Source organism: Aedes aegypti, chromosome 2 (assembly GCF_002204515.2).
Source record: "Aedes aegypti strain LVP_AGWG chromosome 2, AaegL5.0 Primary Assembly, whole genome shotgun sequence".
NCBI lineage: Eukaryota > Metazoa > Arthropoda > Insecta > Diptera > Culicidae > Aedes > Aedes aegypti.
This window is the reverse complement of record NC_035108.1, coordinates 7,189,831-7,204,509: the sequence shown is the minus strand read 5'-3', so window position 1 is coordinate 7,204,509 and position 14,679 is coordinate 7,189,831. Positions and strand designations below refer to the sequence as shown.

At 40.5% G+C, this 14,679-nt stretch overlaps 1 protein-coding gene across 2 annotated transcripts in view; it reads right to left on the bottom strand.

Moving 5' to 3' along the window:
• Positions 1–14,679, bottom strand: part of LOC5579875 — a 448,850-nt gene that overhangs the window by 75,868 nt on the left and 358,303 nt on the right. For both annotated transcript variants that reach the window (XM_021839841.1, XM_021839840.1), the window contains one exon: positions 280–402. In XM_021839841.1, coding sequence (XP_021695533.1) covers positions 280–402 — 123 coding nt within the window. The remainder of the gene's footprint in view (positions 1–279; positions 403–14,679) is intronic.

The following is a 14,679-nucleotide window of genomic DNA, read 5'->3' as shown; positions in this document are numbered from 1 at the left end:
TAGTTACGTTATTCAAACAAAAAAGTTAGACCCTACTCTCTCAAAAAGTCTGAAGTCTGGATTGTCATGTAGTCTGGATGGAAGAATTACAGGTTTTCGCAAAAATATCTGCTAAGGATTGTGTTCAGCGATTCTTTGAACATCTTTAACATTTTTCCTAAAAACATGAAAAGTTGCCTCGCATATGGGAAAATATTGATTTGTAACATTTCATAGAATCACACCTTAAACATTAGCATCTAAAGAAAATCTACCACGATTCATCATTCGAGAACTTACCCATGCACTTATTATTGTCTGTAATCCGCAGTCCTTTTGGGCATTTGCATATAAACGATCCGATCGTGTTGGAACATCCATACTCGCAAACGTCTTCTCCGTATTCGGTGCATTCATTGATGTCTGAAATTAAAATGTAAAAAATAGATAATTTGAAATACTCAATGGTCAAACTACTCAATGTTCTGCTTGTATCGAAAATAATCAATCAAATAATTCATAACACCTTGTAGAGCACTCGTCAACGTAAAATCACAAGAAAGCAACCACCTTTTCTTCCAATTCGCGATAGTACAATCAGAACCATCAGAAAGAAATTGGCAAACAGGAAAACAAAAAGCAAATTCATTCTCATTCCTCCGTTCGTTATCTCATGACAACTTGACTCCAGGTTGGATAATGCTTCGAGCAACATCACTTTGTCACTTTGTACATCGACTTTGGAGACGACGACAACGAAAGTATATATCATCCCCGAATGCCGTTGGGGAGTGCATCAACCGCAAGGGCCGTCCTTCCCTCTACTTAACTTTTTCCCAACGCCCTGCAAAAGAACCGACCATTCTGAAACGGATGATTTACAACTATCTTTCAGGGATTTGCCGCGTTTTTCTTCCTTGAGCGGGAATAGTGAAACTTCATCACAATGACACCGAGCGAGGATAAGACGTCCTGCTGGTAATGTTATTGCTAGTAGTTTATCCTGCCTTCTTCTGCCCTCCCGAAGACCACACAGCGGGACGTCAATTGTGTTCTTAGGTATCTCTACCAGGCCCCACCATCATCTTCGCCTTGATGTGTCATTTTGCGACACGAAACTGACTGCGCCCTGATTCCTTCTGGCAGTGATGGAATCTTGAAAGCAATCCCACCCTCCTTTCGTCGTCTTTCCGGGTTGGCGATTTCTTCCGGTGTCCTAGGAGTTAGGGTTTGCAACACCTAGGAATAACGGTAGATGTGTCACGAGAGATAACTGAATTGACAGTTTGGGCTGTATTAGTCATACGTGCTTTTAACGTACTGAAGATATGGGGAAATGTAACTGTTTGATCATGCATCCCAAGTTATCATTCTTTTTCTTCACAGTTTTCTTTTTCTTCTATTCATGCAGATATTATCGATAATAAGTTAAATTTGAGGACCTTCCTAAGCGTAGTGGCAACAAAGCAAAGTTATGCTGAAGGTGTCCGAGTTCGATTCCCGGTCGGTCCAGGATCGTTTCGTAAGAGTTCGTAATGACAACTTTGGTAAAGAAGGCTCTCAGTTCACAACTGTGGAAGTGTTCATTGAACACTAAGCTGAGAAGCAGGGTCTGTTCCTGTTGGGACGTAATACAAAGAAAAAGAATAAGTCCCATTGTTGATCTCAGGATAAAGCCCGTTTCTCAATTTTTTTTATCAAATTATTGTCCACAGTTCACGACCAACTTTCGTAAACACCATGTAACAAAATTCATAAACGAAGAAAATTGCTGTTAACCCGTCCATTGACCATTACATCTTTTACAGCAAATTCAAATCGCGATAGCATTTTTGTTTTTCAATATTTGTGCACCATATTTGCAAAATTTCTCAAGAAACTCTTACAATTCTAGAGTCTGTGTTATATTGATAATTGGTCATCTAGTTTCGAAGATATTCTGAAATCCTTGAGGAATCTGAGGCGTAGTCATAATCTACGTAAATATCTCAGGCAGTAGCATTTTTCTCATGTTTATTTATTTGCTTTTTAAATAAAACTTGATGAGAAAATGAGAGCTTAAGAAGATCTTAAAACATCACTTTGTAGGCATTAGATTTCATGGAGACAACTCAACCGATCTGTATGTTATTTTTCTAAAAGCATATTAAAACTTGACTTTAAACAAACTGGCGATCGAAGAAATGTTATATGGAAAGTGTCTGGTTCCTAGAAAACGTCTTCGAAAACCAGGAGACAAATGATTCAGTTAGGTCTTTGGGGATACACTCACTCATAGGGAACTCATGGCACTGGAGTTCCTGTTGATAACTCGCATGGTGCTCCCACCTATTGCACAATGGTCCGAATCGACAATTTTGCCGGAAAAAAAGTGTTTTCTCTGTTCTCGTCGATTTTAGACGTTCGATGTCTTCAAAAAAGTTATTCGTAATTGAGTTCTAAGTTCTAATTGGTTCTAAGAAAACACCTTGCCCTTATTTAAGATTAAATTTTGACTCAAACTTTTTTGTTTGATAGATTTTGTGCGCTCTTTCGCAATCTTTTAGAAATGTTATTTTGAACAACTTTGTTAAAGGAACTTTTGATCTAACTATTCAATTTAGCTTTGTAAATTGATTTTTAAAGTTTTAATTTAAGGTGGACCCGAAAAATCAGTTATTTTGGTCTAACTTTTTTATTTTCAGTTCTATGTCCAGGAGAGTTGCAGAGGATTTAATGATACACATTTTTGCTGATCATCGCAAGTTTGTAAACAACTTTGCTGAGGGCAGCACATTAACTTTAAAATCTTGTGAGTTACAGGCGAATTTTGAGTTTTTTAAGTATATTTTTGAAATAAATTTTCTGAATTTACAAAAATTACGTTCTCTCAGTTTTGCAGCAAAAGTTGCCTATCGTATGGTCTTCCGAATGCCGTTTGAAGAAAATGTTTATCAAATCAACTCCATGAAGGTCATGGGTTCGATTCCCAGCCCCTCCACAAAAAACCCGTCCAGCCACCAGAAAACGCCTCACGGAGGACCGTGCTTTGGGGAGCACATCCATCCTCCGTCAGTATCAGATGGTGACTGAGACAAACTGACCCTCTTCGCAGGCAGCTAGCCTCACTAATAGCAGAGCTCTCTCCTACCTGCTCGGTGTGAGAGTAAAAGAGTAGGAGAGAGTGAAATCAGATGTAAATATAGATAAGTTGAAAATAGATAGAGTAGTGGCCACGAGCACGGAGTGCCTATAAATAAAAAAAAAATGAACTCCATGAGTTATGGGCATCTAAAAAAATCATAGTTTTTCACTTAAATTTGCTTATTGTGTTGTTTGCGTTTGAAACGCGAATATCAAATGCGGGAACACCAAACGCGGTAAGATTTTCAACAAGGAAAGCGAAGTCAAGAATTGGGTTTCTTTGCTAGGTTGGCGGTGATATGGATCATGGTTGCTAAGTATCCTTTGGTTACTTTGTGTTGCCGCATTCGAAGCCCATTTTGACTGGATTTGCATCTCAAACGCAAACAGCAATAACTTCAAAATTACAAACTTGCGATGTTCAAAGATCACATTTACGTAGAACTGAAAATAAAAATGTTTGACTAAAAAAACGGATTGTTTGGGTTTACATTGAGTTAAAACTTTCAAAATCAATTAACTTAGCTGAAATGAAGAGCTAGATCAAAAGTGTCTTCGACAAAGTTGTGCAAAGTAACATTTTCTAAAAGATTGCGAAAGAGCGCTGCCACAAATTCTATCAAACAAAAAAGTTTGAGTCAAAAATCAAACTTTGTTGATATGCTATCGAAGCAGTAAACAGTATAAAATCGTCAGCGTAGTGTGTACATATTACAGTATGGGTAAAGAAGAGAAGTGTGGCCTATGCGGATTTGCTGAGCCTCCTGTGCGGGGAAAAACGAAAAAAGCTAAGCAAGTAAAATGGATCTGCTGTGATGAGTGCACCGTTTGGTATCATTTCTGCTGCGTCCGTATCAGCGATGCTCTAGCTCCAGAAATCCAGAACTTCACGTTCTTCTGCGAGAACTGTGCAGTGCGAGGAAGTCTCGTCGCCAAACAATCGACTTTAGCTGCAGGGAGCGATGTGATTGTGAAGCTTGACCAAACAGTACAAGATCTGTCCACACAACTCGGAAAGTTGCAAGCGGAACTTGACATGCTACGATGCAACAGCAAAAAACAAATCAATAGGATCCGCAGCATGGTCAACAATCAGGAACAACGTGATACCAAATGCCAAGCCCAATCAGCTCCACTCAACGACATCGAAGTAAAACTCGAAGTTATTGAAGCGGGGGCAAAACTTGTAAACACCTGCTCCCAGTCGGCAAACTGTTGTAGGCTTGCAATAAATAAAATCCCGTTCTGCGAAGGTGAAAACGTGCGACGCATCGTGGAAGACGTACTTAATTTTCTCGAAATCCATGAAGGTATTTCCAATGTTAAAAGCTGTTTCCGTCTCCAAGGCAAGCCATCGAAATGGTCGGACAGAATCATCACTCCAACCATTGTAGTCATTTTCGACAACCGTGAGATGCGTGATAGAGTTCTACGCCAATATTTCGACAGGCACAAAAATGCAAAGTTGTGTCAACTAAAACGTGCTCCAGCACTTGAGTACCGTTTCACCATCAATGAAATGTTGTCAGTGCAATCCTTTAGAATCCGTAACCTCGCACTTCGCTTCAAGCAGAGAAAAATCATCAGATCAGTCTTAGTACGCAACGACACCATTGCCGTCCTTTTACCAGGAGAAGAACGTTATACTCGTGTAGATAGTATTAATCAGCTTCTCGATCTCACCGAAAATAAGCGCAGTAGACAAGACGATTCGTCCGTGTTCTTCGACGCGATATCGGCAGATGTGTCTAGCTCTTCACGTTGTTAATTTTCCACACTACACTGCTGACGATAGAATACTCGATATGCCCAGAAATCATATTCCAAACCTTCGTATCGGCCACCTCAATGTGAAAGGGCTCGAACACCATATTGATGAAATCAAACTTTTACTTGACGGTAACCAATACCAAATCTTTGCGGTTACCGAAACAAAGCTCAAATCATCTAGTCCTGCTGGCCCCATACGCATCCCTGGTTACAACTTTGTCAAGCACTCATTGCCGTGTGGAAGAGGTCGTGGCACCAGGGCCTGCGGTGGAATAGGGATCTACGTCCAGAAAGGAATAAAAGCCACGCCAATCGTAAAATCTGTTTTCGACCCGACTACCCCCACTGGACAAAGAATTGAATTTTTAGCTGTCCAACTCAAGATTAATCAGCTGAACATCTGCGTCGCGGCTTTCTACAATCCAGTCTGCTCCAATCCATACTTCAGTCAAGTGTACGAGAAGGTACTTATCGATTTGCTTGATTTTGGAATCGACAGGCTGTTTATCGTAGGGGACTTCAACATCAATGTCAAATCAACCCATCCTTCAGCTAATCTATCTGCACTCTCTCGCATCAACGCAACTTTCAATCTCACGATCTTACCAACGGGCCCCACGCGTCTCACTGAAAGTTCTTTGACAACGATTGATCTGCTTATCACAGACTCGCCAGAGAATGTGATCAAATCGAAAACGTCAACCGGCAATACCATCTCTGATCATGAAGTGATCTATCTTCTGGCCAACATACGGATACCAAGGTCAACTCCACAAACCATTCGTGTGAGAAATTTGCAAGCAATTGACTCCCTACGTTTACAAGTCGATTACCAAGCCAAGGATCTGCAGCATTTCTATGCCGCCGAAAACCCATCGATGAAGGCAGAACTTCTGACCAACGAACTCAAGCATCTTCTTCAGCAGCATGCTCCGGAACGCACTCTTGTTATACGCGACAAGCAAACACCATGGATAACGGATGAAATCAAAGCAGCGGTGGAACTAAGGGACTTGGCGTACACCCTGTTTTCACGCAACCCTAACAGAGTGCGTGGTGACAACCAGTGGCTGGATTATACCAGGAAGAGGGACAGGGCTAACTCCCTTATTTTTGCAGCTAAAAAGCGCTATGCCGAATTACATTTTGATCACAACCTACCTGCGAAAAAGCTGTGGTGTAACCTGCGGAGGGAAGGGATCCACAACAACACAAAGAAGGGCTCATCTATAGATGCCATTAACGCTGATGAACTCAATTTCTTCTTCAGCGAAGGTCATAGACAGTTGCAAAGTATGGATCAATCTGGTTCATCCACCGAGCCAATCCACCGTACAGCGATAGATCATGGCGGACCGAATTTCAATTTTCAACATACAAACGTTGACGAGGTCTGTCGCAAGATTTTTGAAATTCATACCAACGCCACTGGATCTGATGACATTCCGATATCTTTCATCAAGCTTCTTTGTCCCTTCATATTACCAGCACTTTCCCATCTGTATAACGCAATTATCGATTCGAAGATCTTCCCCTGTAGCTGGTAAAATGCCATCATTACTCCAATTCCTAATATTCCGAATCCCATCCAAGCCAAAGACTATCGTCCAATCAGTGTTTTGCCAGCAATATCTAAGGTGCTTGAAAAGATTCTATTGGCCCAAATCACCGACCATCTCGACAACCCGAATGCACCACTGCTTGCGAAACACCAATCTGGATATCGCAAAGGTTACAGCACTACTACTGCCCTAACTAAAATCGTTCATGATATTTACGACGGTTTCGGCAGGGACCTCTGCACAGTCATGGTCCTAGTAGATTTTTCGCTGGCCTTCAACTGCGTCAACCACCGAATCTTGGAAGCAAAATTGCGCAACGAGTTTCGTTTTTTTTTTCAAACTGCGTGCGACCTTATCTCATCATTCCTTGCAGTCGGTACGCCTTTCTAATTCTGTGTACGGCGAGCTTGGTGTCCTCGACGGTACTCCACAAGGTTCTTGCTTAAGCGCGTTGTTATTCAGCTTATACATCTAGAGTTACTGTGCACGTGCTGTCGCCTTAGGTGCAGGAGCCTCTTTGCTTGCCAGCGCACGGGAGCGCAGTACATTGTGAGACCTTTTTTGGTGCGCCTCATTTTGCTTGAGATGTGTCTCACTGCGGTCTTATGCGCTCCGTCACATGTGCTGTTTAAAATTCAGCGCAATAATTGAAGTGATTATAAAAGAGTTCAACGAGGATTTAAATTGTTACACTTGGATCGCGAGTCTTCGACCATATCATGTAGGCCATCTAGACACCTGCATAACGAGGCGAAGATAGTTGTAGAGGTTCTTCGTTACTAAGCAGTTGTTTCACGACTTGGATACCGATGGCGAGCCATAGCGCCGAGCAGCGCATGAGACGAGTCTCCCCGAGAGCACATTACCTAGCGCGCGCTTTTAGAATTTTCGTGAGCCTCCGTCTAGCGCAGCACACTAGGATTCCGATGAGCTGAGAGACGGTTTGGTTGAAGGCTCGTCAGTACATTTATGTGCTCCTGAGAAATATGTAACTCTATATAAATCAACAGCCTGCCATTATCTCTGAAGTGCAACCACCATCTGTACGCCGATGATCTCCAGGTGTACATTACCGGGCCTGTGGCGGAAATCGACATGCTCATCCAAACCATAAACGAGGACCTCGAAGTGATGAAACACTGGGCCAAGACTAATAAACTATCACCTAACCCAAAGAAAACTCAGGCAATAGTTTTAAATAGAACTGGAACTATTAATCCCCAAATACCGATTTCATTCTGCGGCGAGGTAGTACCTTTGTCTACCAAGGTAACGAATCTTGGACTGCAGCTTGACAATAACCTGTCATGGACTAATCAGGTGAACGATGTAGTCACGAGAACCTACAATACACTACGCACATTCCGTCGTTTCGCTCCAGTTCTATCACTTCCAACGAGGAGAAAGCTGGTCCAAGCCGTCGTGGTACCCATATTCACTTATGGTGATGTTGTGTATTTCCCTGGGTTAGCTGCCAGCCTTAAGGAGCAACTACACCGGTGCTACAAATCAGCTGTGCGTTTCGTTTTCAATCTACGGCGGCGTGATTCTACTGTAGCTGTTCGCAACTCAATTTTGGGACACGATTTACTTCCAAACTATCATCTACGAATCAGTACTTTCATGAGGCAAGCCTACTATGGGAACCAACCAGAATATATCTTGCAACATCTACAACGTGGACAGTAAGAACGAGCTCGTTGTTTCATCATACCAAGGCACACATCGGCGAGTGGCAAAAGCCTGCTGGTGTTCGGAGCCACCTACTGGGACGGATTGCCGGTCGAAACAAAGCAAAAACCAACACTATCGTCTTTTAAAAGCGTGATGAAAAATTTAATTTAACATTAAACCTTCTTTGTTCCTTTTTTGCAATTATGTTATTTTTTTGTTTAATTTTTTTGTTTCCTTTAGTCATTTTGTTTTGCATTATTAAGTAATTTTGTTAGTTTTGACTTTAATATGTAGTTTCCTTAAAAATTTCCTTGACTTGATAAAAAGTGTAAACTAACAAGTTACCGTAAGAATAAATAAACAAATTACAAATTACTTAAATAAGGGCCACCTAATTCAATTTTATTCTTAGAAGATGCAAAACTCAATTACGAATAACTTCTGTGAAGACATCGAACGTCGATTTTAGGACAAGAACAGAGAAAACATTTTTTTTCGGCTAAATTGTCGATTCGAACCGTTGTGCATTGTTGATAATCGTGGACTCAGTGCCGTAGTCAGGATGGATCGAGAAGTGGCTGCATTTTGGATTCATTTTAGATCGCACATGTTTACGGCTCGTTCCGTGTGGAACATATTCCTCCCAGTTGACACAAAGTCTCAACAGTAGATTGTTGGGCTTGGGAAGGTGTTTGTGACGAGAGTTCCAGTGAATGCCATCAGTGTGTGCCAGCTGGTCCAGAACCTTCGAGAATGAGAACCTTCGAAGCTTCTAGAACACGAACGAACTGATATAAATACGCGACACCTTCCCGCTTCGAGTTAGTCATGTTATAACCCGCAGCGAATATACGTCGAAGTGAAGTGATCCCAATAAAAAGTAAAGTAAATAACAGTAGTGTAAATAGTAAAGTGGTGCTAATAAAGTAGTACCGTAATTCGGGGGCAAATTGATCACTGGGGTGAATTTGATCAGGTCGGTACCGAATAGCATTTCCTTTCAAGGATGCTCAATGCTTCGTTGCCATCAAATACATTCCATGTTTTCTAGTTTATAGATGTCTAATGATGATTTAAAGCTATTTCATTTTTATTAAGTTTAGTTTTGTGTAGAAATATTTACATTTTTTGAAGGTGTTAGCAATACTGTTGGAAATGTCGGTACTAAACAATCCGTTGGTGCTAAGCCAGCATGTAAACTTTGAGTGTTAAAAATGTTGCGAAAGCTTCGGTGTGAACTGCTGAGCTCATTTTTGAAGTCGTACAGCACTACAAAAATAGTTTTTTGCTCATAAAACTGTTTTATTGTTGACTAACATGCTAATTTCAAGGGAAATTGCATACATTTAGGCGTTTTATGCAGATTTTCAATGTTTAATGCGCCAACAAAGTGGTCCTTCGAACCGGATCACTATGTTGGCGCGTAAGGGGCCATCCATCAATTACGTAAGACAATGTTGGCGGTTTTCAGACTCCCCTCCCCCCAATGTAAGATTTTTTGTATGAATATAAAAAATAATTATAACGGCGCATAAGAAATCTCAGACTAACACTACCCGAGGAGGAACAAATAACTCCCCAATAACTTATGCATACCATTTTTTGGTATCATACCAAAATTAGGTATTGTTCAGTTGTCAATACCTTAATTTGGTATTATAATGGTATTGAAAAAAATCTTTAAAACAATTAAAAATACTTCATTGAGGTATTAAACAGCTATTGAGGTCTGCTGGAGGTATTGAACTACAATTGAAAAATTTCATTTTTATATGAAATCCATCAAGTATTATTGAGGTATTACAATATCTGATCTAGTCATCAGTTTGGTGTTCGTAGAATACGCTTGAGATATTATTTGATGTATTTTACCTCTTATGCAGGGCTAATTCATACCTCATTCAGGTATGTAGTATTGGAAATTATCTGGTATGGAATACCTCATATGGTATTCAGTAGTTATTTTCTTCTGCTCGGGTACCCCGCCTCCCCCATAAACCATTACGTTAATCATGGACGACCCCTTAAACGTGGTCAACTCCGGTCGCGTCGCGGTGGACAAGGAATGAAAGCGTCTTTGCATGAGTTTTTACTATCAAACAAATAAACTTTATTAAAACGAATTCGACTGATAATTATTTTACTTCAAGTGATAGAGAGGGGCGATGTTCTGCAAAAACACGCTTTTCAAGATGTTGAACAACTTTGTAGAAGACATGAAAAATGTTAAAAATCTTGTAAAAGAGTTACGAATTTTTTAACACAAAGTACACAAATTTGTATGAAAAAACTCGTTTAAAATCATTTTTTCTCATAACTTTTTACTTAAATTTTTAACATTTTTCATGTCTGCTACAAAGTTGTTCAACATCTTAAAACGCGTGTTTTTGCTGAACATTGCACCTCTCTATCTCATAAAGTAAAAGATTTATCAGTCGAATTTGTTTTAATACGGCTTATTTGTTTGATAGTAAAAACCCATGCAAAGACGCTTATAGACAAAAGTTTTTATCAAATGCCGAAAGGGGAGATATGGTACTCTTATGATTTGTAAGAGTTGCCTGCGCCATTTTGCATCGAAGCCAGTTATAGAGGCCTAAACTACCCCTTGAAAAAAGAGTAACTCATGAATAACTTTGTTACTTCAAAAGATAGAGTAATGATATGTTCAGCAAAAACACGGTTTTTTCATGAAAATTAACTTTGTAGAAAACACAAAAAATGTTAAAAATCTTGGAAAAATGTTATGATAAAAATTATGATTTTTAGGGGCCATTCACATACAACGGCATATATCTCAAAAAGTATAAGAGATAGAAAAATCGTGTCTTCGACAAAGGTTTTTCAAATTGCCAATTTCACAACTTTGCCGAAGACACCATATGCCTATCTAGATGTTTTGAAAAAATGTTTTTTCTAGCTCACTGCTAGGTGGATGATCACAAAACTTTTTAAAACTTGCGGTTGGCAATATCTGTTGTGAAGTGCGGGATTTCAAAGTGCCATGCTTCTCGACAATACGGTATCCCGAAGAAAACGCTGCTCCGGTACCTAGCCAAAGAAAGATTCCCAACGGCTGCTGCACGATTCGGAAGTTTCGCAACGGTGTTCACGAAGGAGCAGGAGGAGGAACTGATGGGATACGTTTTGTATATGAGTGAATGTTATTACGGCCTTACCCAGAGGGATGTAAGAAGCCTGGCTTTTGAGCTGGCTGAATCCAATGGAATCCCACATCCTTTCAAAACATCTGAGCGACTAGCGGGCTACGACTGGCTGAAGTGTTTCCTCAAACGGCATCCGGATCTTACGCTACGTTTACCCGAGAATACTTCCTTGGCACGGGCAATCGGATTCAATCAATCTAGTGTGAATAAGTATTTTGATCTTTTGGAGCGCATCTTTGCCGAGCATCAGTATCCAGCTCACCGAATCTGGAACATGGACGAAACGGGATTTTCTACGGTAAGAACTGCACAAACCTCATGAAATGGTTGCTTTAATGCTTGCGTCGTTATAGGTTCAAACGAAGCCATCGAAAATTATTGCGAAAAAGGGTCAGCATCAAGTAGCGGGAATTTCATCTAGTGAGCGAGGCGTGAATACTACGGTAGTTATGGCCATGTCAGCGTCCGGAGAGTTTTTGCCTCCAATGTTCATTTTCGCTAGGCAGCGAATGAACGACGCTCTAAAAGTTGGAGCACCTGAAGGATCGATATTTGCGTGCAACCCAAGTGGGTGGAGCTCAATCACTACCTGTGTGGAATGGTTTGACCACTTTTTGTCATACACTCGCCCGACGATTGATTCACCGATCTTATTGATATTGGATGGACACTCGACTCATACACGGAATTTCCAAATGCTCGAGAAGGCCAAACGGAATTTTGTACGAATCATTTCGATTCCACCACATACTTCGCATAAAGTACAACCCCTTGACGTTGCTATGATGGGCCCACTCAAGTCACACTATGGAAAGGCGGTTGGAAATTTTCACAAGCAAAATCCAGGTACGAACAAAATGAAAGATTTTTTTTTGTCTGATTGCTGAGATATGACCTCAAAACCTTCTTCTTCTTGGCATTCGTCATCACTGGGACAGAGCTTGCTTCTCAGCTTAGAGTTCTTATGATCACTTCCACAGTTATTAACTGAGAGCTTTGTTGGTCAAATTTGCCATTTTTGCATTCGTATATCGTGTGGTAGGTACGATTATACTCTATGCCCAGGGAAGTCAAGGAAATTTCCATTACGAAAAGATCCTGGACCGACCGGGAATTGAACCCAGATACCTTCAGCATGGCTTTGCTTTGTAACCGCGGACTCTAACCACTCGGCTAAGGAAGACCCTCTCTGAACCTACAACGTTCTTTTTCGAGGGTTGATCATCTTTCTTCAGCCCCTGATGAATCGTCTCCCTTAATACGACTATGTGTGTCATTTTTCTTTAAAATTTAGACCACAATGATTAGGTTGGTAAAAAATGAGGCATTTGGACGAATGTTTGCAATTATGATTTTTTTTTTTTTTTTTTTTTTTTTTTTTTTTTTTTTTTAAGACGTTTAATGCTGTTTTGAGGTCACCATCGTTTTTCAGAGTAGCGTTATACTTAACTGAAATATCTTTCTGTATATTTTTAGGGAAAGCAATTACTGCATACAACATCAGTGCGTTGGTCAATCAAGCTTTTGTTAAATCGGCTAGTGTACAAGTTGCTCAGAATGGATTTCGCACTACGGGCATTCATCCTTTCAATCGAGATGTATTCACCGACGCTGATTTTACTGCAGCGAATTATCTAAAGTTAACTATGAATGAAGTCTCTGAGATTCCCGGAAAATCGATAAGCCTGCCTGAGATCAATGAGCACGATCAGGCCAATGACAATGTCGGTTTTGTTGATGTTCAGAGTGCCATTAATATTGATCAAATCGACGAGAATGAGTATTATGTAATTCACAGTAACGGGGATATCATCATTGGTCCAATTTCGAACCTCGAGTACTCATTTGCCGAGCAACAACCTGAGCAACAACCTGATTCATCTAACGATTGCGCTCTACTGGATGATACCTGGCAGGAATATTACTTGTCGATTGCTGGCCAAAATGATGACATGCCACCTGACATGGCTGTTGAATTGCCCGAAATACCGCTGGAGCTAATGGAAAACCAAGAAAACGTGTCTACACACCACCAGGAAGCAGTGGGAGGAAAGAAGGAAGAACGCAAGGTCCTAATCAGCAATCTTTCAACAGAACCAACTTCAGATACCGAGCCTAAGCAGAACAAAAGAGAACGCTGGGACCACAATTTGGAGAAGCCGGCCAACTACGAAACGAACAGTCTGAAAAATTTCAAGATCTCTCCCCGATCAGTGGCCAAAAAGCTGACTGTGGCACGCCCCATGGTCTCCCGTCGAAAGAAAGCTGGGACAAAAAAGGAACAAGCTACTGAACTGACGTCATCTCCACATCGTAAAAAACTGATTGAGTCATCTGCCCTGAAGGATATTTCGAATATCAAGAAAACAGCCCGCAAGCGTACAAATCGTAAAGCGAAGGTATTGGTCACCGATGTTGTTGACGATTTACTTTGCAGCACATGTGGAGAAACATTCTCACGTTCAGGAAACGGAACTGGTTGGTCCAAGTGTATTACTTGCCAAGATTGGTTCCATGTTACATGCGCAGGCAACACAGAGAAGTGCAGTTCGTGCAAATAGACGGGGTTGCACACTCGTCTCATGAACTTGCTTTTTTTTATTCTTTAAACTCTGTATGAATTTGAGAAATAAATGAATTCGTTGGATTATCAAAATTATTACAGGTTTAGGTTAAAGAATTACTTGAACACTTCCATAATTTCTTTTGGCCTGAGGGTCTGAAACATTACATAAAGAAATACTTCAATACGACGCATATTGCGGCCAAACGTTCCAAACGGCCAAGCAACGTTCAGAGTGAATAAAATATGCCCAGAGTAAGATCCTGCTCCCTAATACAATTAATTTAAAAAAATATGTAAATTTTATAAAACAAAGCAATAATTTCACGAAAATACGATGTTTATGCAGTGTTCTGTTGTTATGGTGCGTCTTGCCTCTTTATTTTGGTTCATCGTGCCCCTTTGTTGTAGTGCATATTGCCTCCTTGTTGTAGTGCATTTTACCCCGGCAGAAGTGCATTTTGCCCCGTAATAACAATGATTCGTTGGATTGTAGTGCTTTATAAAAACACTAAATTTGTTGAATTTAACGCATTTTGATCAAAATTACTTGCATGCTGATTGAGAATAGTTATTATCCAAGTGTTTGTTCATGTTGAAATAATGAAATCATAGTATTTTTGCAATAAATTTGACCATTTTCCTTAACTGGTGCATTTTACCCCAGGAGCCCCTACCAAGAAACTTCTCCGAACAAACTATATCGCTGAAATCAACGGTTTGCGCGCTATTCGAAAAGCGCATGAAATCGAGAAAACAATACACAGTGCAGGCGGCGTTTGTGGGCATGAAACATTTGTTTTGCGTATATCTCAGGATCCTTGGCTAGAATAATGATAGT